Source organism: Nipponia nippon, unplaced genomic scaffold (genome assembly GCF_047370975.1).
Source record: "Nipponia nippon isolate SJK-2023a ecotype South Korea unplaced genomic scaffold, ASM4737097v1 scaffold_31, whole genome shotgun sequence".
NCBI lineage: Eukaryota > Metazoa > Chordata > Aves > Pelecaniformes > Threskiornithidae > Nipponia > Nipponia nippon.
Window position 1 is genome coordinate 2,141,211 of NW_028262349.1, and position 21,709 is coordinate 2,162,919.

At 67.3% G+C, this 21,709-nt stretch overlaps 3 protein-coding genes across 9 annotated transcripts; 2 read left to right on the forward strand and 1 right to left on the reverse strand.

Annotated features, from left to right (window-relative positions):
* The first annotated feature begins 138 nt into the window (after window positions 1-138).
* On the forward strand, window positions 139-10,921 carry PDE4C (phosphodiesterase 4C). Of its 5 annotated transcripts, XM_087769450.1 has the most exons (18): window positions 139-206; window positions 787-836; window positions 1,432-1,646; window positions 3,823-3,885; window positions 5,755-5,943; window positions 6,020-6,056; window positions 6,167-6,231; window positions 6,345-6,394; window positions 7,009-7,124; window positions 7,261-7,354; window positions 7,852-8,030; window positions 8,114-8,212; window positions 8,284-8,448; window positions 8,540-8,639; window positions 8,729-8,883; window positions 8,973-9,095; window positions 9,293-9,475; window positions 9,549-10,921. In XM_087769450.1, the coding sequence occupies exons 2-18, from the start codon at window positions 795-797 to the stop codon at window positions 10,065-10,067; spliced, it is 2,394 nt and encodes a 797-aa protein (XP_087625576.1). In that variant the 5' UTR covers window positions 139-206; window positions 787-794; the 3' UTR covers window positions 10,068-10,921. The 5 variants fall into 5 exon arrangements, with proteins under 5 accessions (XP_087625576.1, XP_087625574.1, XP_087625573.1 ...); XM_087769448.1 differs by lacking the exon at window positions 3,823-3,885; XM_087769447.1 differs by lacking the exons at window positions 139-206; window positions 787-836; window positions 1,432-1,646 and having other exon boundaries at window positions 3,165-3,885.
* A 2,627-nt stretch (window positions 10,922-13,548) lies between these two features.
* RAB3A (RAB3A, member RAS oncogene family) lies at window positions 13,549-17,597 on the forward strand. Its single transcript, XM_087769472.1, has 5 exons — window positions 13,549-13,658; window positions 14,910-15,137; window positions 15,424-15,542; window positions 15,656-15,780; window positions 16,220-17,597. The coding sequence occupies exons 2-5, from the start codon at window positions 14,910-14,912 to the stop codon at window positions 16,408-16,410; spliced, it is 663 nt and encodes a 220-aa protein (XP_087625598.1). The 5' UTR covers window positions 13,549-13,658; the 3' UTR covers window positions 16,411-17,597.
* Window positions 17,003-21,651, reverse strand: MPV17L2 (MPV17 mitochondrial inner membrane protein like 2). 3 transcript variants are annotated; one of them, XM_087769468.1, is made up of 6 exons: window positions 21,558-21,651; window positions 19,887-20,085; window positions 19,468-19,638; window positions 19,088-19,164; window positions 18,867-18,995; window positions 17,003-18,770 (listed from the first exon to the last, which is right to left on the reverse strand). In XM_087769468.1, the coding sequence occupies exons 1-6, from the start codon at window positions 21,636-21,638 to the stop codon at window positions 18,705-18,707; spliced, it is 723 nt and encodes a 240-aa protein (XP_087625594.1). In that variant the 5' UTR covers window positions 21,639-21,651; the 3' UTR covers window positions 17,003-18,704. The 3 variants fall into 3 exon arrangements, with proteins under 3 accessions (XP_087625594.1, XP_087625597.1, XP_087625595.1); XM_087769471.1 differs by having other exon boundaries at window positions 21,533-21,609; XM_087769469.1 differs by lacking the exon at window positions 18,867-18,995 and having other exon boundaries at window positions 17,003-17,849.
* Between the last annotated feature and the right edge of the window lie 58 nt (window positions 21,652-21,709).

A 21,709-nucleotide genomic window follows, 5' to 3' on the forward strand; every position in this document is an offset into this window, starting at 1 on the left:
CCTGCACCGGGCTGGAGGCCCCAGGGTGCCCCCAGGCTGGGCAGGGTGGGTGCAGGGTGGTGGGGGCCGCGCAGCCTCCCCGGCGGGGTGGGATGGGAGGGAGCGCGCGGCCAGGCACGCACGTCGCCTTCCTTCTGCTCCGCTGCACTCGGCCGAGGCCGCGGCACGCTGCGAGGACCGCGGTGCACCGCGAGGACCGGGTGCTGGTAAGGGGCTGCGGGCGAGGGCAGGGGGCTGGCGGCAGCGGGGACCCCCGTGCCGGGGCTCGGCATCCCCCGGGCTTGGGCCGAGGCTGCTCCCGGTGCCGGCCGGGGCATGGGGGGCTCAGCCTCGGGGGACGGGGGGCCTCTGCGGGCGCAACCGGCTGGGCAGCCCCCGGTGCGCCCCGCTTCCCCGGGGACAGTGGGTAACGGGTGCTCGTGGTTGATCATTAACGTGGCGCGGGCGGGTGCACGGCTTGGCGGGTGCTGCGGGCCGGGGGCCATCCGCGTGGCCTCGGGCCCACGTCCCCCGGGTGGCCCCGTCCTCGTCCAGCCCTCGGGGGCACCGGGGACACCGGGGACGGGGACGGGGGGGGGGGGGGGCTGTCCCGGGGGGGGCCAGGGCGGGGCCCTGAAACCCGAGGCGGGGGCTGAGCTCGGTCTCAGCCGCCACGGCCGAGATCCAGCGCCCATAAATCACGGGCGGGAGGAACCCGCGTGTCCCGGCCCCCGGGCGGCCCCGGGCTGGGGGGGTCCCCGCCGCTGAGCCCCCACCGGCCGCGGCTCCCGGAGCTCCCCCCCGCAGGGACGGCGATGCGACGGAGCCGGACGGCGCTGCCCTTCCTCGGCGCGGAGGTGAGACCGGGACCGGCACCGGGGGGCACCGGGGGGGCGAGGGGGTGTCCCCAGCTGGGGGGGGTGTCCCCGGTACGAACGTCCCGGCCGCCGGGCCCCCGGGCAGCAATAACCGGGATGGCGACGTTCAGCGGGAGTTAATTATCCCCTTAATGGGCGGTTAATTATTATTCACCTCTGCGTAATTGCGCGCCGGCTCCGGGGGTTTTTCCGGCGGGGTCCCGGGGGGGCGGGGGGTCCCCTCCGGTGGCGGCGGGGGCGAAGGCGGGGGGGGGTGTCCCGGCGGCTCCGTGCACTGCGGGCCGAGCCGCTCCCGGTGCACCGGCTGTGCCCTTGGCCCCGTGCCCTCCCCACCGCCGGTGCCCCCGGGGTGCGGCGCCGCACCGAGCCCAGCAGGGGGCGCCCGCGCGCTACCGGCGCCCGGTGACGGCGGGAGGGGGGGGCTGCCCCGGGGGAGGGACCCCCGTACGGCGGGGGGGGGACACACACACACGGACGGACACACGGACAGCGGGCAGCGCCCCGGGAGCAGCGCCCTGCGGAGCTCCCCGGTACCGGTACCCGCGCCCCTCACCGCCGCCCCGTTTCCTCGCAGCGTTGCCGCGACGCTGCCGAAGCCGCCCCGTCGGGATCGGTACCGGGAGCGGCGGTGGGCGCCGTTCGCCGGCGTTTCTCCGGGAGCCCGTTGCTGCCGCCCTTGGGCTGCCGGTTGGCGGAGGCGGCCCGCGGCCCCGAGCCCGAGGGCGCCCGGGTGGTCTTCACCATCGAGGAGAGCGGCCCCAGCAGCGGCGACGAGTCCGAGCCCCCCCGGTAAGAGCGAAACGGGGGGAGAGGGGGGGTTTGCTCACCCCGGTGGCACCGGGATGGGGTTACAGGACGGGGAGCTGCCGTCGGTGCCGCTCCCGGTTTCAGCACCGGCGGGCGGACAGCGGCACCGGGGAGAGGCACCGGCACCGGGGAGCGGCACCGGCACCGGCAGAGCACCCGGTGCCAGCGGCTGCTGCGGCACCGCTGGGCTGGGGACAAACCCCTCTGTCACCGTCCCCGTTGCTCTGGCTCCGGGATGTCTGTCCCGATCGCCGTCTGTCCCCGTCACCTCCATCCCCATCCCCCCCGTCCCTGTCCCCCCCATCCCCCCCACCCTGTCCCCATCTCCGTCCCCTCCATCCCCATCACCCCCGTCCCTGTCACCTCCATCCCCACCACCCTGTCCCCATCCCCGTCCCCTCCGTCCCTTCTGTCCCCATCACCCCTGTCCCTGTCACCTCCATCCCCACCACCCTGTCCCCATCCCTGTCCCCTCCGTCGCCTCCATCCCCATCACCCCCGTCCCTGTCACCTCCATCCCCACCACCCTGTCCCCATCCCTGTCCCCTCCGTCACCTCCATCCCCATCACCCCCGTCCCTGTCACCTCCATCCCCACCACCCTGTCCCCATCCCTGTCCCCTCCGTCCCTTCTGTCCCCATCACCCCCGTCCCTGTCACCTCCATCCCCACCACCCTGTCCCCATCCCCGTCCCCTCCGTCCCCTCCATCCCCATCATCCCCAACCCCGTCACCCCCTCCCCAATCCCTGTCCCCATCCCCTTGTCCTCATCCTCCTCACCCCCCCTTGTCCCCATCCCCTGTCCCAGCCGGGTGCCACCGCAGGGGAGGCCTGGCCCTGCCCGGGGGTGACCTCGGTCCCCCCCCGCTGTGGCTCAGTCCCGGCCGCGCTGCTGCAGGGTTATTTTTGGGCCATTCCCCGTGTGTCGTCCCCCCCCGTGCCTGTCCCCAGCTTGGGGACAGCATGGGGCTGGCACGGGTGAGGGACCTGGCTCCAGTGTCACTCACCGTCCACCCCCTACACAGACACGTGTCCGGCGGGGACAGCCGCAGCCCGGGAGGGGACAGGGACTGGCTGTCCTGGGGACTGGGACTGGCTGTCCTGTGGCCGGTCCTGCCCAGCTCCGGCTGTCCCAGGGGCTGCTGGCTGCCAGGCAGCCCGGGGGGGCCGGCTCTGCCCCCGCCCCACCGTCCCCTGATGTCCCTCTGTCCCTCCGCCCTGATGTCCCCATGATTGTGCTCGCAGTCCCTTGGAAGTGAGGGGGGACGCTTCCACCAAGACCCCCCTCTGGTGGCTTTCGGGGTCCCCATCTCACACGGCCGGGCCAGAGGCTCCCCCACAGGTGCCACCGCCACCGGCCGGGCCTCATCCTGCTCCTCCCTGTCCCCGCCAGGCATGGCCCCACGCCGGGCAGCGAGGAGGGGCTGGGGGCACGATGGGAGCCCTGGGGTGAGTTTGGCTCTCACAGGTCCCTTGGTGGCACCGTGGTGTGTCCACACCGCCTGTCCGGGATGCTCCAGGCTTGGCTGTGTCCCTCGGCGGCACTGTGGCATGGCCACATCATGTGCCCAGGATGCTCCAGGCTTGGCTGTGTCCCTCAGTGGCACCATGGCGTGTCCACACCGTGTCTCCGGGACGCTCCAGACCCAGCCATGTGCCTCGGTGGCACCGTGGCACAGCCGTCCCGTATGTCGTGGCCGCTGGGGGCTCAGCATGGCATTTCGCCATGTGTCCGGGCAGAGCACCCCTGCCCTTGCGGGAGCAGCTGCCGCCTTGGGGACAGTAGGGTGGCCGGTGGCACGGGGCCAGCAAGGGGCCACATGCCTAGGCAGCCGGGCGCACACTGGGCCAGCGCAGCCGGTGGAGACCCACTCCGTGTGCCGGCTGCCGGAGCCAGACAGTTGTTTAATTTCCCAGGCTCGGGCGGGAGGGGGATGGAAAGTTTCCCGGGGCTGCCGGGGCCGGGGCTGGGACAGCCGCACGCTTCCTGCTCCGCACCGGCGGGCAGCGTGGCCTCGCCGTCACCGCCGCCGCCGTGCCGGGGGTCCCTGAGCCGTGCCATGCTGCCCACCACGCACCGCTCGCCGGGGACTTCGCCGGCAGCATCCCCCCGCAATTCCCCCCGCAATTCCCCCTGCAATTCCCCCGTCCTCTTCAGGAAGCTCCTGATGAACCAGAGCATTCGCCTGCAGCGGCGCTTCACCGTGGCGCATCCCCTCTGGTAAGGGGGGGACGCTGGCAGGTCCCCGGCGAGGGGCCGCGCTCGGCCCTGGGAGGGCGGGAGGAGGCACTGGGCTGTGCTGCCGGGACGGGGTCACTGTGGACCCCCCCCAGTGCTGTGGCACGTCCCCAGGGCTGTGGGCCCATGAGGACGTAGGGGATAAGCAGGGGACAGCGGGGGTCACCGCACAGCCGGGGGGGCTGAGCCGGGCGGGGGGAGCCGCTGGCCGAGCATGGCTGAGCACGGACGCACTCATTGCAGCGATGGCCAGGCAGGGACCCTCCAGGTGCAAAGGGTGTCAGCCCCACGGCGGGGAGCGAGGCAGGGAGGGGAGAGGGGCTTTTCCCAGCACAGCAAGGCACCAAAGCACCCACTGTGGCACCTCGCTGTGCCCCCCCCGGCATTGGGGCTATGTAGGGTTTGTTTTGGGGTGCCGCCCTGCCCGCGCCCCGGGGTGCTGGTGGGTGCCTGCCCCACCTGCGCGGGCGCCATGGGGATCAGCAGATCCCTCCTCAGCAGCAACAGCATCTATTTATAGCAGCCCCTGGCTCCCCCTGCCACCCGGCACCGCTCGGTGGTTATTAATGCCGACAGCCCGTCACCGAAACGAGGGGGTTGAATTCGGCACCAGCCCCACGGCGGGAGCTTGTGTCCCCCCTGCCCAGCCTGGGGACTCGGGGCTGTCCCCTGGGGTGGCAGCGGGGTCAGAGGTGGTGGCACAGGGCCAGGAACAGACGCGGGTATCACCCGCGAGGCCGGCGGAGCCACAATGCGGCTTTGTGTCCCTGGTACCATTGGGGACGCGAAGCAGAGGCAGGAAAACAAGGGGCTGCGGGACGGCATGACGCGGTGCCTGGCCAGCACTGCCGCTGCTGGGGACGGCCACGCCGCAGGGACCGGGGCTGCTGGCGGTGCTGCCGGAGCAGGGAGATGCTGCCGGGCAGCCGGTGCCCGTCCCGGAGGCACTCCTGCATCGGGTAGGTGCCGAGCTCCCAGCGGTGCGACGGGGACTGGGGTGGCCCCGGTGGCACCCGTGCTTTCCCAGTTCACCCGGTGCTGTAGGGTGGCTCATCCCCGTCCCTGCAGTGGTGGCGGCTGCGGGAGGGGACAGGCGCCGGGTGGCCCTCGCAGTGTCCCTGTGCGCAGCCTTTCCCATGACCCCGGGGCCAGCGGAGCAGGAGGGGGGTGAGGTGGCCGTGGCCACCATAGGGACACTGCAGGGTCACTGTCCCTGTGTCCCCTGTCCGCCCATGGACCCGCACGGCTGCTAGGTGGCTCTGGTTGGGGTGTCCCTGGGGCCACCACCAGCGTGTCCCTGAGGGCCAGGGCTTGGCTTCCCCAGCAGTTTCTGTCCTTTGGTGTCCTCTGGCTCCGTGGCGTGTCCAGGACATTGTCCCCCCCATGGGACACAGAGCCCTGAGCCCTGTGGATGCTTTGGGGCTTTCGAGGACTTGGGGCAATCGGAGACCGCGGCACTGGGGACGGGGACAGGACGGGCAGGAGCCGTGCCTGGGGTCTCTGGAGCCGGGAGCTTCAGGGCAGGAGGTCCTGTCCCACCTGGGTGACATGGGACAACCTGCCTTCGCTAGCCAGTGTCCCCAGTCCCGGACCCCACTGTGCTGGCAGGGTGCTGAGGGGGTCCACGTGCACTGAGTTGTGCCCGTTCTCAGCACTGGGGTGAAGGAGCTGGCGGGGCCAGGCTGGGCGGTGGCTGGTGCCACCGAGCCAGGGTGTGCTGGGCTGAGCAGGACGGTGGCATGGAGAACCTGGCAAACCTGGCAGTGTCCCCTGGGCTGTGCCCCTGCTCCTGTGGGCTGAGGTCCCCAGGCCACCCACCCCATGACAGCCTTGTCCCCTCTCCCCTCGCAGCTTCGACCTGGAGAATGGCCCCCCGGGCCGTGGCGTGCTGGACCCCCAGGCCAGCCCGGGAGCGGGGCTGGTCCTGCAAGGCACCTTCCCCCATGGCCAGCGCCGCGAGTCCTTCCTCTACCGCTCCGACAGCGACTACGACCTGTCCCCGAAGGCCATGTCCCGCAACTCCTCCATCGCCAGTGACCTGTGAGTGTCCCCCGCCCCGAGTGCCCTGGGACCCCCGCTCCCCTCCCTGAGGCTCACGCTCCCTTTGCTCCCACAGGCACGGAGAAGACATGATCGTCACGCCGTTCGCCCAGGTAGGTGCTGTCCCCGCGCCCCGGCAAGGAGGGGACACAGCCCTGCACCCAGCACCGGGGTGGGTGTCCCGGGGGGGTCCACCCGGCCCCAGCCCCCTCTCACCCCCCAGGTCCTGGCCAGCCTCCGCACCGTCCGGAGCAACCTGACCCACCTCCAGGACCGTGCCGGCATCAAGTGAGTCGACCGTGGGATGGTGAGGGTCTCGCCTGGGTGGGAGACTCCAACCCATGGCAAGGGGGGGGCACCGCCCTGGGGGTCCTGGCCGCTCAGCCCCCCATATTTCGCAGGCGAGCATCGAGCAGCAGCCTGCCCTCCGGGAGCAAGGCCAGCCTCGCCGGTGAGTGCCGGGGGGGAAGATGGGGGGGATGCTTTTGGGACGAGCTGGCTGTCGCTGTATCCCTGGGGATGGGTCCTGCTGGGCCCTGGGGGGTGCAGCAAGGCCCCCCCGGCTGGGGCAGAGCTGCGGCTTTGCCCTTTGGGATCCATGTCTGGTTTTCAGCAGCTCCTCCCGCCTGGCTGCCCTTCGCGCCGCGGCGGCGGTGGAAAGGCTCCCATTGACGTCAAACCTTCCATTAATAAAACCCCGGCGGCGAGCGGGGCCCCGCGGGAGCCTGGCTGCCCCAGGGCTGGCTGTCACCCTGCGGGGACGGCGTGGCATGCCGGTGTGCCGGGGCTGCCATGCGACGGGGATGGTGTGATGGGGCTGAGCCCTGCTGCCTAGGCATGCTTGACCCCAGATGCTGGCCCTGGCCGGTCCCCTGCATCCCCCTGTGCCCCCGGGCACCTCACTCAGGGGGGGATGTGAGCAGCCGAGCCGGTGAGCCCCCGAGCTCAGTGCGGCACAGCCACCTGCCAGGGCTTGGGGTGCCACGGCCGGGATCCTGCATGTGCCGCCGTGCTGGGTCGCCGTGCCGTCGGCAGGTCCCTTGCCAAGCCCGCGGGTGCCCCCAGCAGAGGATGCCCACCAGAAGCTCTCGCGGGAGACCCTGGAGGAGCTGGACTGGTGCCTGGACCAACTGGAGACGCTGCAGACCAGGCACTCGGTCAGCGAGATGGCCTCCAACAAGGTAAGGGTCCCTGGCACGGAGCCCCCCCATCACCCTGGGGGGGCACAGAGACCCCTGCACCACAGAGCCCCCCGGGATGGGCAGCCCAGGGTCCTGCCTGCCCCCCGCACCACTGAGCCCTGCCTGCTGCCTGCAGTTCAAAAGGATGCTGAGCCGGGAGCTGACGCACCTCTCGGAGACCAGCCGCTCGGGGAACCAGGTCTCTGAGTACATCTCCAGCACCTTCCTGGGTGAGGACCCCCCTGGGGACACCGCCTGGTGTCACCTCTCTGCTGGCAGCAGGGTGGGCTTCGTACCCGCAGGGACCTGGGCGCGAATCCTGTGGCACCTCATGGCACTGGGTGCCCACGGGGACAGTGCCAGCGGCTGGGCCCGCTTGCTTTTTGCAAAGAAATTAAATGGGGGGGGGTGTCCCCGTGGGATGTGCTGCTTTGGGGGTGTCACAGCCTTTTGGCTGGGAGCACTGGTGTGTACTGGTGCACACTGGTGCACTGGGGCTGTTGTGGCCCTGGGGGGCGTCCAGGGCAGGGTCTGGGTCCCACGGCAGGTGGGTGGCCCCGTGCAGAGCCAGGGAGGGAAGGTGCTGAGCATCCCCCATGCAGCCCCCCGTTGCCAGGGCATCGCGGTGTTATCTGTGCCAGCTGATGTCATCAGTGTGATGGGGGGGGGGGGGATGACAGGGGCGGATCAGACTCCCCCCTGCTCACGGCCCCCCGTGCCGGCCCAGACAAGCAGCATGAGGTGGAGATCCCCTCGGCGCTGGCCAAGGACAAGGAGAAGGAGCGGAGGAAGCGTCCCATGTCCCAGATCAGCGGCGTCAGGAAGCTCACGCACGGCTCCAGCCTCGCCGCCGCCGGCATTCCCCGCTTCGGGGTGCGGACGGACCAGGAAGAGCTGCTGGCCAAGGTGGGCCCCAGTGTGGGTGAGCCAGCCGGCCGTGGGGTCCCTGGCACTGGCCCTGCATGGACCTCTGTCCCTCTGGTTCCCAGGAACTGGAGAACATCAACAAGTGGGGGCTCAACGTGTTTAAAGTTGCCGAGTACTCAGGCAACCACCCGCTGACGGTCATCATGTACAGCATCTTCCAGGTGAGCATCCCAACGGGATGTCCCTGTCCTCATGCCCAGATGGGGATGAGCCACCTCCCACCTCCCCGCAGGAGCGTGACCTGATGAAGACCTTCCGCATCCCCGTCAACACCTTCATCACCTACATGCTGACGCTGGAGGACCACTACCACGCCGATGTGGCCTATCACAACAACATCCACGCTGCCGATGTGGCTCAGTCCACCCATGTCCTCCTCTCCACGCCCGCGCTGGAGGTGAGCCCTGGTCACCCAAGGCCACTGAGGCCACCAAGTGTGTCTGGCAGGGCCATAACACATCTGCAATGCCTTTTTCCACCACTCCTAGGCTGTCTTCACAGACCTGGAGATCATGGCTGCCATCTTTGCCAGTGCCATCCATGATGTTGACCACCCTGGTGTCTCCAACCAGTTCCTCATCAACACCAGTGAGCTGGGGTGCAAGGATGGAGCTGGGGGGGCATGGGGTGCCCTGGTGTCCAGGAGCCACCCCAGGGTGACCGGTGCCGTCTCACAGACTCAGAGCTGGCGCTGATGTACAACGACGCCTCGGTGCTGGAGAACCACCACCTGGCCGTGGGCTTCAAGCTTCTCCAGGAGGAGAACTGCGACATCTTCCAAAACCTGAGCAAGAAGCAGAGGCAGTCACTCCGCAAAATGGTCATCGACATGGTACGGGAGGGCCCGGACCACCCCAGGGTGGGCTGGGGGACTTTGTGGTGGGGTCAGGCTGAGCCCCGTTCCTGGCTTGCTCTGCCCAGGTGCTGGCCACGGACATGTCCAAGCACATGAATCTGCTGGCGGATTTGAAAACCATGGTGGAGACCAAGAAGGTGACCAGTCTGGGGGTGCTGCTGCTGGACAACTACTCTGACCGGATCCAGGTGGGCGCGGGTGGGGAAACCTTCCTGGCGTTGCAGGCATAGGTCCTGGCTCTGGCCAGGGCTGCCGGGATGTCCTGTTTGGTGCCACCGCCCCTCCCAACCCCAGGTGGCCATGGCCAAGGGGGTTCCTGGCACAGGGGTGGTGGCCCTGGGGGACAAAACATGTTGGGTAAGCGATGCCGTGGCTGTGTCCGCAGGTCCTGCAGAACATGGTGCACTGCGCCGACCTCAGCAACCCCACGAAGCCACTGGAGCTGTACCGGCAATGGACCGACCGCATCATGGTGGAGTTCTTCCGCCAAGGTGACCGGGAGCGGGAGAAGGGGATGGAGATCAGCCCCATGTGTGACAAACACACTGCCTCCGTGGAGAAGTCCCAGGTGGGGCAGCGGCGTGGGGCCGGGGTGGGGGGCCGCAGGGCCAGGCTGGGGGCTCAGCTCTGCCTTCCTCCAGGTGGGCTTCATTGACTTCATCGCCCACCCGCTGTGGGAGACGTGGGCCGACCTGGTGCACCCCGATGCCCAGGAGATCCTGGACACGCTGGAGGACAATCGGGAATGGTACCAGAGCGTGATCCCGCGCAGCCCATCCCCACCACCTGAGGGACCTGGAGTGTCCCCTGCCACCACCGACAAGTTCCAGTTTGAGCTGACGCTGGAGGAGGAGGAGGAGGGTGAGTCGGACACGGAGCTGGAGGGGACCGAGAGCCCCTTGGATGAGGACAACAGCGGCTCCAAGACACCAGCCACAGATGACTCGGAGTTGGCTGACACCGAGCACCTGTCACTGGGCCCCGGGAACCGGGACTCGCCTGTCACCCGCCCCAGGGATGTGGACAACCGTCGGGCGCTGGAGGGGACGCTACCGAAGGATGGCGGTGGCAGCGGACGCTCGGTGCTGGGGCCCGAGGGCAGCCAGGGGCTGTGCCTGGACACGGAGGGCAACGTCACATTCCTGCCCCTGGGCACGTAGCAGCACTGGCCAGTAGGTCCCCTTGCTGCCGCGGGGACGTGGGACTGGGTGCTGCCCCGGCGAGTGCTCCCTGCCCGTGGGCTGGCAGCAGAGAGCACCGGCACCACAGGGAGTGGGGCGGCTGCCGGGACGCAGAGGGACCCAAAGCGTGTCCCCGTGTGGGAGCTGGGCAGGTCCTCATGGGCACGAGGACACTGCTCGCTCTCTCCCAGCGACTGTCCCCGGCTCCCACCCAGCGTCGCCGTGTACAGCTGCTGGGAAAGGTCCCTGTCCCCTTCAGACAGGGCTTGGGGACCCTGTGCTCCTGCCCCAGCCCAGCCCTGGGGACACCATGCCCCACAGGGCTCTGGGGAGAGGTCTCCCACGGGGCCAGGCACAGCCGAAAGCATTTCAGCGTCTCTCCGGGTGGCCCCTCGCAGACCAGCAGCCCCAGGGTGGGATGGCGAGGTGGGCGCGGGGTGCTGGTGACAGCCCCCAGCACGAGGGACCTCAGTGCGGCCAGGCACCGAGGCACAGAGCACGGGCATGAGTCAGTGGTTTGTTTATTTATTTGGGGACAGGCTCACTTTTTAAAGCCTTTTGTAGCTCACTTTTTAATACAAGCCTCACCTAGGCACACTCACATGCGCTCCTGTGGCAGAAAGACGCGTTTCTGCTCTGTGATCAGCACTCGAAATGCTGCGTTTGTACTTTGCACTTCGCACTTCGGGCCCCGGCAGGTGCCGTGACCCCCACGTCTCTGCAGGGGCCGGGGCAGCCCCCAGGGTCCTTTTGGTTTCTTCCTTCACCTCCCAGAGATTAAACCTGGTTTGTTCCCCCCCAAACGCGAGCCTTGTAAGTGTCTCTTTACTGTGCCGCTGCTGCAGGAGCTGTGGTCATGCCGGTTGGGACAGTGTCCCCAGGGACCAGCGCTGTTGGTGGCCCCGTCTCCTGCCGGGCACTGGCGAGGGCCCTGCTCTGTGTTTGAACAAAAGCGAGCTCCTCCCTGGAAACGTCGATCCATCACTGGCAAACACAACCGGCTAAGGTAAATATTTAATCGCCGGCTTGGCGCGGCGCAGAGCCCGTTCCCTCGCTCTTCCGCATTGCTCCCAACGGTGATTTATATCTGCAAACACATCCCCACCCGTGGCACTGCCCTGGCACGCGGGGCCCCGCCAGCTCTCGCCCACCACCCGTCCCCTGCTTCCCCATCGGCAGCGGGGTCGTGGGAGCCAGGTGCTCCTTTCCCAGCCCAGCCGGTTTCCAGGGCTCGGCCGGGAGTGCCGGGTGCCGCAGGGGCTGGCGGGTGGCGCTGTGCCGTCCCCGCCTCGCGGGCGGGTGCTCGGCATCCCCTCGCCTCTCTCAATGGAGAGGGGCTGTGCGCTGGCAGGTTGGTAGGGACCAGACGAGGCTCTGTGCTCCCAGAGCTCCCTGAATGGCCTCATAGAATCACAGAATTGTTTAGGTTGGAAAAGACCCTTCAGCTCATCGAGCCCAACCGTTAACCCAGCACTGCCAAGCCCACCACTAAACCACGTCCCTAAGCACCACATCTACACGTCTTTTAAATACCTCCAGGGCTGGGGACTCAACCACTGCCCTGGGCAGCCTGTGCCAGGGCCTGACAGTCCTTTTGGTGAAGAAATTTTCCCTAATATCCAATCTAAAGTCACCCGTCTCACAAGCACGCCTTGCATGCTGCCCGTACAGCCCTCCTGTGAGGATGGTATGGTGTCCTGCTTCCCTCTCGGGCTGTCTGTAGCTCAGTGCCTTTTCTCCTCCTGCTCCTGCAATGTAAAGACTTCCTTGCCTGCTCTGTAAGCAGGGGATGTGTTGCAGAGGGAGGATGAGGCCGGGAATTGGGGAGGCATGGCGGTACCAAACTCCTGCTGACAGAGGGACCAGGACATTCTGGTCCGGTGGCCGTCTCTCTGAGAGCCCCGGCGCCCTCACCTGCGCTTCTGCCCTCTAACCCCCAAGCTTCGAAATCATGCTCCATCCATATTTCATGTTTTATTGCTTACACTGTAGGCCTGTCGATGCTGCTTTCACATCTGCCCTGGGTGCCAGCCCGATGTTTTATTACCATCGGAGGCTCAAAAGCACCTCCGTGCCATCAGGCATTGGCACAGGCTGTCCAGGGAAGCGGTGCAATCACCGTCCCTGGGAGTATTCAAAAAACGTGTGGATGTGGCGCCTAGGGACAGGGTTTAGAGGTGGACCAGGCGGTCAGGTTAACGGTTGGACTCGATGATCTCAGAGGTCCTTTCCAACCTTAACGATTCTATGATTCTGTACCACGTTGGCCCATCCACGCTTCTATAGGATGGCTCATGCTGCACTCAGATCCGGCCCCAGGCTCTCTGCCAGGCTGGGAGCGGGGCGGGAGCTGGTTAAAAAAACCCCTTTTCTCCCTTTGCTTGGCTGAGGGGCTGCAGCATCCATGCAGGATGGAGATGGGGGGTGGTGGAGGAGGGATGGAGGGAGGGTGGTGGAGCCCATGCCTGGAGGAGGTGGTGGCAGCACCCATGGTGGCTGGATCCATCCCTGCCTCCCGGTCGTGCCCGTGACTGCCCGTGCTGTCCCGCTGCCTCGGGGGGCTCCAGTCCCACCCAGCTGGCTCCAGACAGAGCCAGGGGTGTCCGGCTCTGTCCTCCCACGGGCCGTGGCAGCCCGGTGAGTCCCTGCGGTGGCGAGGAGCTGCACCACAGGCCCTTGAGTCCCCAGCGTCCCAGAGGCAGGGCAGGGCCAGCCTAGGAGGCTCCTGGGGCCTGCGGGCTTCGGGCAGGGCAGAGGCAGGCCCGGGCGAGGGCCAGGCTGGTGGGGAGGGGAGCGCCACTGCCCCGGGGCCTGTGGAGCCCCAGGCCGGGCCCCGCCGCCCTCCCGCGGGGCCGCCATATGCTGCCTCCCCCTAATCCCCGCTGATTGCCTCAGGGCGAGGGAGGACGCAGGGGTCCGGGCAGGACATGACCGCCCGCCTGTGCCCCCCGCCCCAGCTGGGCCGGGCACTGGGGGCACTGGGAACACTGGGAGCACTGGGGGCAGTAGGCCTCACTTCAGGGCCAAGTGCCCCCATCAGGGGATGGGGTCAGGCTGCCCGTACTTGCAGGCCTGAGGGGGGCCGCGGGCCGCGCTGGCCGTCGCGACAGGGGGTCATGTCGTGACAGGGGAGGCTGTGAGGGCTCGCCCCCCCTTAAACGGAGATGGCTCGCCCCCCCCTCCAACGGGAATGGTCCGCCCCGCGCCCCCCGCCCGGGGAGGGGATGGTTCAGTCCCCGGCCCGCGGGGCGCCGCCGGGCCGCACCACTGCGCGCTGCGAGGGGGGGGCGGCGCCCACCACCGCGCCGGGAGGGGGGTCTCCTCCCTCCTCCCCGCCCCGCCCGGCGTGGCCCCCGCCGGCTGTCCATCACAGCGCGCTGCCGGCCAATCAGCGCTTCCCCCCGGGGCCCGAACGCTGACGTCAAGCCTTCATTTACATACTTCGCCCCGCCCCCTCCCCTCCCGCCCCCTCCCCGCGGCGACGTCATCCGGGCTCTGCAACGCCGGGGCGGCGCGCGCCGCTGCTGCAGTTGCTGCAGGAGGAGGCGGCGGCGCGAGCGCGGGCTGGAGGTGAGCGCGCGCCCCCGCGCCCCCCCCCCCCCCCCCCCACGATACCGGCACCGGCACCGGCACCGGCACCGGCACCGGCGGCTGCACCGCGCCGGGCGGGCGCAGCTCGGGGAGGGGGGGCGCACGGCAGCGGGCGGGGATGGCGACTGCAGCGGGCGGGGGGGGAGATGCAGCGGGGGGGGGGCGCGCTTCTCGCTGCATGGCGGGGCGGGGGGTCTCTCGGTGCAGCGGGGTGCGGCGGGGACCGGCCGGGTGCAGCGGGCTCGGGCCTGCGGGGAGGGGCAGGGGCTGAGCTCCCCACCCCCGCACCCCCTCCCTGCAACCCCCTGCACCCCCCCCCGCAGCACCCTGCAACCCCCTGCACCCCCTCCCCAGCACCCCGCAACCCCCTGCACCCCCTCCCTGCAACCCCCTGCATCTCCCCCGCAGCACCCTGCAACCCCCTGCACCCCCTCCCTGCAACCCCCTGCACTCTCCCCCCCGCAGCACCCTGCAACCCCCTGCACCCCCTCCCTGGAACCCTCTGCATCCCCTCCCCACAGCACGCTGCAGCCCCCCGCAGCACCCTGTAGCACCCTGCACCCCCTCCCTGCAGCACCCAGTCCCCCCCGCCCCCGCAGCACCCTGCCCCCCCCCCCCCGCACCCTGCGCTCCGCAGCACCCTGCACGCTGCAGCACCCGCTGCCCAGCATCCCCATGCTCCGCCCTGCAGCCCTGGGTGAGCACCCACCCCTGTGCACCCCCGCCCGGCATCACCCCCTGCCCCAGCGCTGAGCACCCACCCGCAGCACCCCACTGTGCTGCCGAAGCGGTGGCCGGGCTGGGCACGGCGTGCGGGGGCACCGCTGCAGGTGCCATTTTGCAGGGGAGATGCAGGAGAGGCTGCAGTGCCCTGGCTGCCAGCTGCACCCCTGCCAGGGTCACGGACTCCCCCGTGACAGCAAACGCCGGGGTCTGTGCACCCCGTGTTTGCTGTGGGCACCTTCTGGGGGTGCCCCGCATCGGGGGTGACAGGAGCTGGCCCGGCAAAACCCTTCAGGGACAATCCTGGGGCCGAGTGACCCCACTGGTGGCAGCGCGCCTTGCCCCGGTGCTGCTCACCCATCCCGAATCAAAATATGACTCAACCGTGGGAAATGGCTTCGGACCGTGGCACCGGTGCCAGCTGGGGCCCGGCATCGCGTGAGTTTGCAGCCGCCACCCTGGCCGTTGCCGCACCGTCACCGTCACGGCCTCTCCTCCGCCTTGCAGATGGCGTCCGCTACCGATTCCCGCTATGGGCAGAAGGAATCCTCGGACCAGAACTTTGACTACATGTTCAAGATCCTGATCATCGGCAACAGCAGCGTGGGGAAAACCTCCTTCCTCTTCCGGTACGCCGACGACTCCTTCACGCCTGCCTTCGTCAGCACCGTCGGCATCGACTTCAAGGTCAAGACCATCTACCGGAATGACAAGCGCATCAAGCTGCAGATCTGGGTGAGGCGCCCCGGGGGTCCCCGCCGGTCCCCACGCCGGCACAGGGGTGCGTGGCAGGGGGCGGACGGTTGGTGTGGGGCTGCTCTGCCGTTTGCCGGGGCTGGAAGCGCTGGGGGTGATGCCGAGGGTGCCCCCAGCCCCGGCTGGGCTGCAGCGTTGGTGGGGAGGGACGCGTCCCCGGGGACCCCGCTGTCCCCTGGTGCACCCCGAGGGGTGGCTGGACCCTGCAAACCACCGGCGTCCCCACGTCCCCGGGGGTGACGTGCCGCTCTCCGCCCCTCCCCAGGACACAGCCGGCCAGGAGCGGTACCGCACCATCACCACCGCCTACTACCGCGGCGCCATGGGCTTCATCCTGATGTACGACATCACCAACGAGGAGTCCTTCAACGCTGTGCAGGACTGGTGAGCGCCCGGACGGGCTCTGGGGTCCCCCCATAACCGTCCCCCCCCTTAGGGGCGTCCCCCCGGCACCGTGCTCTGCCCCCGCCTGATTTCCCCCTTTGCCTTTCCCAAAGGTCCACCCAGATCAAGACCTACTCCTGGGACAACGCCCAGGTCCTGCTGGTGGGGAACAAATGTGACATGGAGGACGAGCGCGTCGTCTCCTCGGAGAAGGGCCGCCAGCTCGCCGAGCACCTGGGTGAGTGGGGGGGCCACGCCGGCGCAGCCATCGTCCCACAAATAATTTAATTAGGGGCTTAATTCCCTCGCTGTAATTCTTCTGCTTCAATAGCAGTGGTGACTTGTCACCTAACGAAAAAAAGAGCTGTAATTAAGCCACGAGCTGCAGGGTGCGATGCCGGTTTCTGTTACAGCCCCGTAAACCCGCCACCGGCTGCCGAGAGGTGCCGGGAAGGGAAAATTGGGCGTCCCCGGGTGGGTGCAGAGGCAGGTCGCAGCCGGGTGGTCCAGGCGTGCGGCACAAGCAGCCCTTCAATATTTAACGAAGGGAGGAGGAGCTGGAAAAGGTTTCGAATGTTGGGCGGCTGGATGCAGGGCTGCAGCGGGGTGGGGGTTTGCAGCCCTGATGTCGTCGTTGTTGTCGTGTCCGTCCCTGTTCCCCCCCGCCCCCCCTCCAGGTTTTGAGTTTTTCGAGGCCAGCGCCAAGGACAACATCAACGTCAAGCAGACCTTCGAGCGGCTGGTGGACATCATCTGCGAGAAGATGTCGGAGTCGCTGGACACGGCCGACCCGGCGGTCACCGGCGCCAAGCAGGGCCCCCAGCTGACGGACCAGCAGGCCCCCCCGCACCAGGACTGTGCCTGCTAGGGCCAGCCCCCCTCCCTGCACCCCAAAAACCGGTCAGTGCACCCCCCGCCACCCCCTGAGCCCCTCTTCTTGGGGGTCCCGCGGGGGCTTTTGCTGCTGATACCTCCGAAAGGCCTGCGGCCCCTCTAGGAGCCCCCGGTTCAGTTAGGCTGTGTCCCCCCCCCCCCTTAATTTATTTTTAAGCCTGGGCTGGTAGAAAACTCCCCCCATTCTGCTTGTAATCGCTCCACAAGCCCCTTGCTGAGAAATATTATTTTCTCTGCTCGCCACCGCCAGCTCCCATCGCCCCCGGTCCCATCCCTCCCCGGGGTCCCTGGGGAGCAGGGACGGGTGGGGGGGGGCTGCGATGGGACCCCAGAACCTCACGTCCCGCTGGGACTCCCCGTGTCCCCCTCCCCGCCGCGGCGCAGGTCCCGCCTGCCCAGAGAGCTCCCGGGGGCTCTTTGCCCCTGGCTCTCCTCCCCCCAGATGGATGGATTGTTTATTTGTATAAATAGATGCTAATTTATGCTCCCGCCGTCTTCCTCCTTGTACATAAGAGAACCTCCTTGTAAATAGGCGTAGGAAGTGACGCTGTGCGCGTGACCTGCTGTGCTGTGGCCGTGTTGGTGCATTTATTTTTTATTTTTTTTTTTTCCTCTCAGTGTGGTAACCTTGCTTGTGAATATCACTTTTAAAAAATCTCTTATTTAAAGGTTTAAAAAAAAAAAAAAACCACAAAAAAACAACCAAACAAAATAAAAGCGAGGCCAGCCAAGCGAGCTGTAGCAAATTAGCCCCGGTTCAGGGCCGGGGACCTTCGCTGAGCCCCCGGTTTTGGCTCGCGGGGCTCGGAGGAGCGTTGCTAATTTGCTGCAGGGCCTTGGGCTCCTCGTGCGTTCCTGTAGTACCGTGCTTCTGTGGAGACTGTGAATAAGTGGATATTCCTGTAGCGATGACAGACCCGGAGGTCTTGCTGCCCTCTTATTTATTTTTCTTGGAGCGCTGTGTCTTTATTTTACAGATTTTTCCCCTTCCCCGAGCGCGATACCATCTCCCCCCCTTCCCCTTCCCTATTTTTTGTGAAGTTTACTTATGGAAGAGTTAAACTGTACTGTACAAATGTCAAAAGTGTCAAAAAAGAGTACGATTTCCTAAAAATCACTGTATTAAAGAAATGTTGTGAAGAAATAAATCAATGCTGATCACCGGTTGCTCCGGGTCATTGCCGGTGGAGAGGGGGCAGCAGGCCGGGCACTCCGCTCGGCGTCGGTAACCTCCGCTCGCCTCGGCCCCGCGCTGTCGAGCTCGTTGCCGGAGAGGAGCTGAAATGATCTGTTTTCTTAATTAGCATTCACCAAATGGCTCCTGCGGTGGCTCGGCAGCTTGGCTGGCTGCGGTGGGCTGGCGTCCCCCCGGGGGGGTGGCAGGAGGGACCAGGCCAGAGCTGAACGGCACAGCTTTCGGGGAAAAAAAAAAAAATCGCATTTAGGCAATTTTTATCGATGCTGGAAATAAATAAGTTGCCCAGGGAGCTGTGGTCCAAATCCTGCGAAAAACTTTGCCTTAAAAACCCCCGACCGCCTCCGTGGCGACTCTGCCGCTGTCAAAGCCGGCGGTGAGCAGGCGGCAGCGATCGCGCCGCTATTTTTATAAAAACTGGGCGGCTGCAGCCCAGCCCACGCGCGGCGCCGGGGAGGTGGGTGCGAGGTGGGGCGAAAGGGAGACGAGGCGGCGGGTGCGGGGAGCCGGATGACTTCTCCCTTCGGCTGCGAGAGAAAAAGCAGCAGGGAAAGGGCCGAGGAGCTGCGCCGAGAGCGGCGGGGCGGCATCCCGCTGCCCAGCAGCCGAAGCGGGAGCAAGGCAGGGACCCGAGCCGCTGGCTCCGCGCAAGAGCCGAGGAGGGGAGCAAGGGGCCAGCCTTGTCCTGGAGAAGGGGGAAAAAACCCGGCTGCAGCAGCGGGGAGCGCGCTGGGGACCCTCCCCGGGGCGCCAAAGGCAAAGTGCAGCTGCAGCAGCTCCTCCCCGCCCCGGCAGCGTGGGCTCTGTGGAAGAATACAAAAAGAAATCGCTTTCCAGGCTAGCCTGGGACAGGCGATTCGTTAAAAACACCCAACCCCATCACTGCAATCAGGACATGAGTTAACCAGCAAGATCCGCGCAGGCGGCAGCGAGCTGCAGACAGCGGTCGCAGCGGGCTCCGGCCATCATGGTCGTTGGGCGGATGGAGCCGCGTCCGCCGCGATGCCCAGAAAATCGCTTGCTGCGGGCAGGAGCCCCCGAAAACGTCGCAGTCGCTAAGAGCGGCTGCCGCTTCACATCCCGGCACTGCGCCGGTTCTCCCGCGGCGAGTCGTGCTCGGCGCTCGGGGGGCTGCCAGGCTGGAAAATAAAGAGAACCAAGGCACGTTCGGCACGAGCCCAGCTGGCCGCAGCGGCGAGGCGTGGCCGGCGTGGCACCGCGGTGCCGGTGCTCACCCTGTGTTTGAGGTAGGAGAGGTAGGTGTCCCAGCCCAGCGTGATCACGTTGATGTAAACCACCCGGTACTTGGGCGGGACGAAGAGGAAATTCAGGAGCTGAGCCGCCGGCCAGATGCACCAGTCAGCCTGCCGGGAGCAAAGAGCAGCCAGGCGCTCCCCGCCGGAGCCTGGTCCCCACCGCGGGCGGCAGGGAGAGCTCGGCAGGGGGGTGTATTTACCTTGTAAAACTCCCAAAACTTCTCCTTCAGCTCCTCCCAGCTCTCCTGGAGAGACTGGCCCTCCAGCGAGCCCATGCCTGCGGGGACAGACGGACGTCAGTGGGGATGGGAGCGCGCACAAGGCTCCAGGTGGGGAGTGTGGATGGGAATTGCTATCTCAGCTGGGCTGGACGCCGAAAAATGGCAAAAAAACCCACCATGGGAGGGAAGGGCAGCGCCGGCCCCAGCCGGAGGGAGGGAGCCCCGGGAACCCCACATGCGCCCACCAAGGGAGGGTGACAGGCATCACGCCGGCACCCACGCGCCGTAACGCGTCACCGGCAGCCTGGGCTACGCTCAGTTCTCAGCGACGCTGACGCAAGGCGGGTGCCGACACGTACCGAAGAAATACCAGGCGCCGAGGACGGGCGATGCCACCAGCTGGTCGATGAGGACTTTCTTCAGGACGGTTTTCAGCCCCCGCACGCCCCGCGCCGGGAAGGCGGCGTCCAGCCAGACGTACCAGTAGTGCATCAGCGGGCCCATGCTGCAGCCGACGGCGAACATGCGTCCTGCAACACAACACCGCCCCGGCGACCGATGAATTATTTATGTCACCCCCACCCTGGGCTCCCCGCCCCCCCCGAAAGCGGCTCCGGCTCCGGGGAAGGCGCGAAGGCGGCTTTGCGTCGTGCCGGGGAACGCCACCCCAATTCCACCCCGCCGTGATAACGAGCGTGGATTAAACCATGCGTGAGGCTGTGCTGCATCACACCCCCCCCCCCGCGGTTCGTGCGTGTCCCCCCCCCAGGGTTGTCACCTGTGCGGGCCACCTGGGGCTCGGTGTCTGGGTGCCGCCGGCAGTGCCAGGCCTGCTGCAGCACGTCGCCGGTGGCCAGCAGCGCGCCGCAGCTCGCCGTGTTGGTCAGCAGCAGCAGGCGGCCGGTGAAGAGCGGCTTCCAGCAGCGCAGGAGCTGCCGGCCCCGCGCCAGCATCCTGTGGGCAGGCACCCGCGGCCCCTGCCCGGGGCTCAGTGGGGACCGGGCCCCCGCAGCCCCCGGCACCCCGCACCCCCCAGTCGCTCCTGTGCCCCCCAGTTACCCATGCCGTGCTCCCCAGTTCCCCCAGTCAGCACTGCCCTACCCTCCCAGTGCCCTGTGCCCCCAGTTATGCATGACGCGCTCCCCAGTTAGCACTGCTGTACCTGCCTAGTTCCCCCAGTGCCCCCCAGTTATCCATGCTGTTGTGGTCCCCAGTTCCCCCAGTTAGCACTGCCCTGCCCTCCCAGCGCCCCCCAGTTATCCATGCTGTTGTGCTCCCCAGTTCCCCCAGTTAGCACTGCCCGACCCTCCCAGTCCCCCCAGTTATCCATGCCGTGCTCCCCAGTTCCCCCAGTTAGCACTGCCCTACCCTCCCAGTGCCCCCTGTGCCCCCCAGTTATCCATGCCATGCTCTCCAGTTTCCCCAGTCAGCACTGCCCTACCCTCCCAGTGCCCCCAGTTATACATGCTGTTATGCTCTCCAGTTCCCCCAGTTAGCACTGCCCTGCCCTGCCCTCCCAGTGCCCCACAGTTATTCATGCTGTTGTGCTCCCCAGTTCCCCCAGTTAGCACTGCCCTACCCTTCCAGTTCCCCGCAGTTATACATGCTGGGCTTTCCAGTTCCCCCAGTTAGCACTGCCCTGCCCTCCCAGTCTCCCCAGTTATCCATGCCGTGCTCCCCAGTTCCCCCAGTTAGCACTGCCCTACCCTTCCAGTTCCCCGCAGTTATACATGCTGGGCTTTCCAGTTCCCCCAGTTAGCACTGCCCTGCCCTCCCAGTCTCCCCAGTTATCCATGCCGTGCTCCCCAGTTCCCCCAGTTAGCACTGCCCGACCCTCCCAGTCCCCCCAGTTATCCATGCCGTGCTCCCCAGTTCCCCCAGTTAGCACTGCCCTACCCTCCCAGTGCCCCCTGTGCCCCCAGTTCCCCATGATGCACTCCCCAGTTTCCCCAGTCAGCACTGCCCTACCCTCCCAGTTCCCCCAGTTATCCATGCTCTTGTGCTCTCCAGTTCCCCCAGTCAGCACTGCCCTGCCCTCCCAGTTCCCCCCAGTTACCCATGCCACGCTCCCCAGTTTCCGCAGTTAGCACTGCTCTACCCTCCCAGTTCCCCCCAGTTACCCATGCTGTCATGCTCCCCAGTTCCCCCAGTTAGCACTGCTCTACCCTCCCAGTTCCCCCCAGTTATCCATGCCGTGCTCCCCAGTTCCCCGTTAGCACTGCTCTACCCTCCCAGTGCCCCCCAGTTCCCCATGCTGCGCTCCCCAGTTTCCCCAGTTAGCACCGCTGTACCCTCCCAGTGCCCCCGTGCCCCTGTTACTCCTGCTGTGCCCCCCCGGGCCCCCCTGCTGGACCCCCCGACACCCCCGTGCCCCTCAGTTCCCCCCCGTGCCCCCAGTCCTCCCAGTTCCCCCCTCCTCCTCACATCGATGCCGCCCCCCCCAGCTCACCGCCGCGCGCTTCCGCCACTGGCACGCGGAAGAGGGCGCGCGTCCGGTGTCGGGGCGCCTTCCGCTTCCGAAGGCCGCCATGACACCTACCGAGGCGCCGGCGGCCGCCATGACACCTACCGAGGCACCGGCAGCCGCCATGACACCTACGG

Coding starts and splice junctions, on each gene's coding strand:
- MPV17L2 (XM_087769468.1), bottom strand. CDS start 21,638: ATGGCGGCCTTCGGAAGCGGAAGGCGCCCCGACACCGGACGCGCGCCC. Junction 19,165..19,467: donor CGGCGCCTGGTATTTCTTCG/GTACGTGTCGGC, acceptor CTGTCCCCGCAG/GCATGGGCTCGCTGGAGGGC. Junction 18,996..19,087: donor AGTTTTGGGAGTTTTACAAG/GTAAATACACCC, acceptor TGCTCCCGGCAG/GCTGACTGGTGCATCTGGCC.
- RAB3A (XM_087769472.1), top strand. CDS start 14,910: ATGGCGTCCGCTACCGATTCCCGCTATGGGCAGAAGGAATCCTCGGAC. Junction 15,543..15,655: donor TTCAACGCTGTGCAGGACTG/GTGAGCGCCCGG, acceptor CCTTTCCCAAAG/GTCCACCCAGATCAAGACCT. Junction 15,781..16,219: donor CCAGCTCGCCGAGCACCTGG/GTGAGTGGGGGG, acceptor CCCCCCCTCCAG/GTTTTGAGTTTTTCGAGGCC.
- PDE4C (XM_087769447.1), top strand. CDS start 3,176: ATGCTCCAGGCTTGGCTGTGTCCCTCGGCGGCACTGTGGCATGGCCAC. Junction 7,355..7,851: donor CATCTCCAGCACCTTCCTGG/GTGAGGACCCCC, acceptor GTGCCGGCCCAG/ACAAGCAGCATGAGGTGGAG. Junction 8,031..8,113: donor AGGAAGAGCTGCTGGCCAAG/GTGGGCCCCAGT, acceptor TCTGGTTCCCAG/GAACTGGAGAACATCAACAA.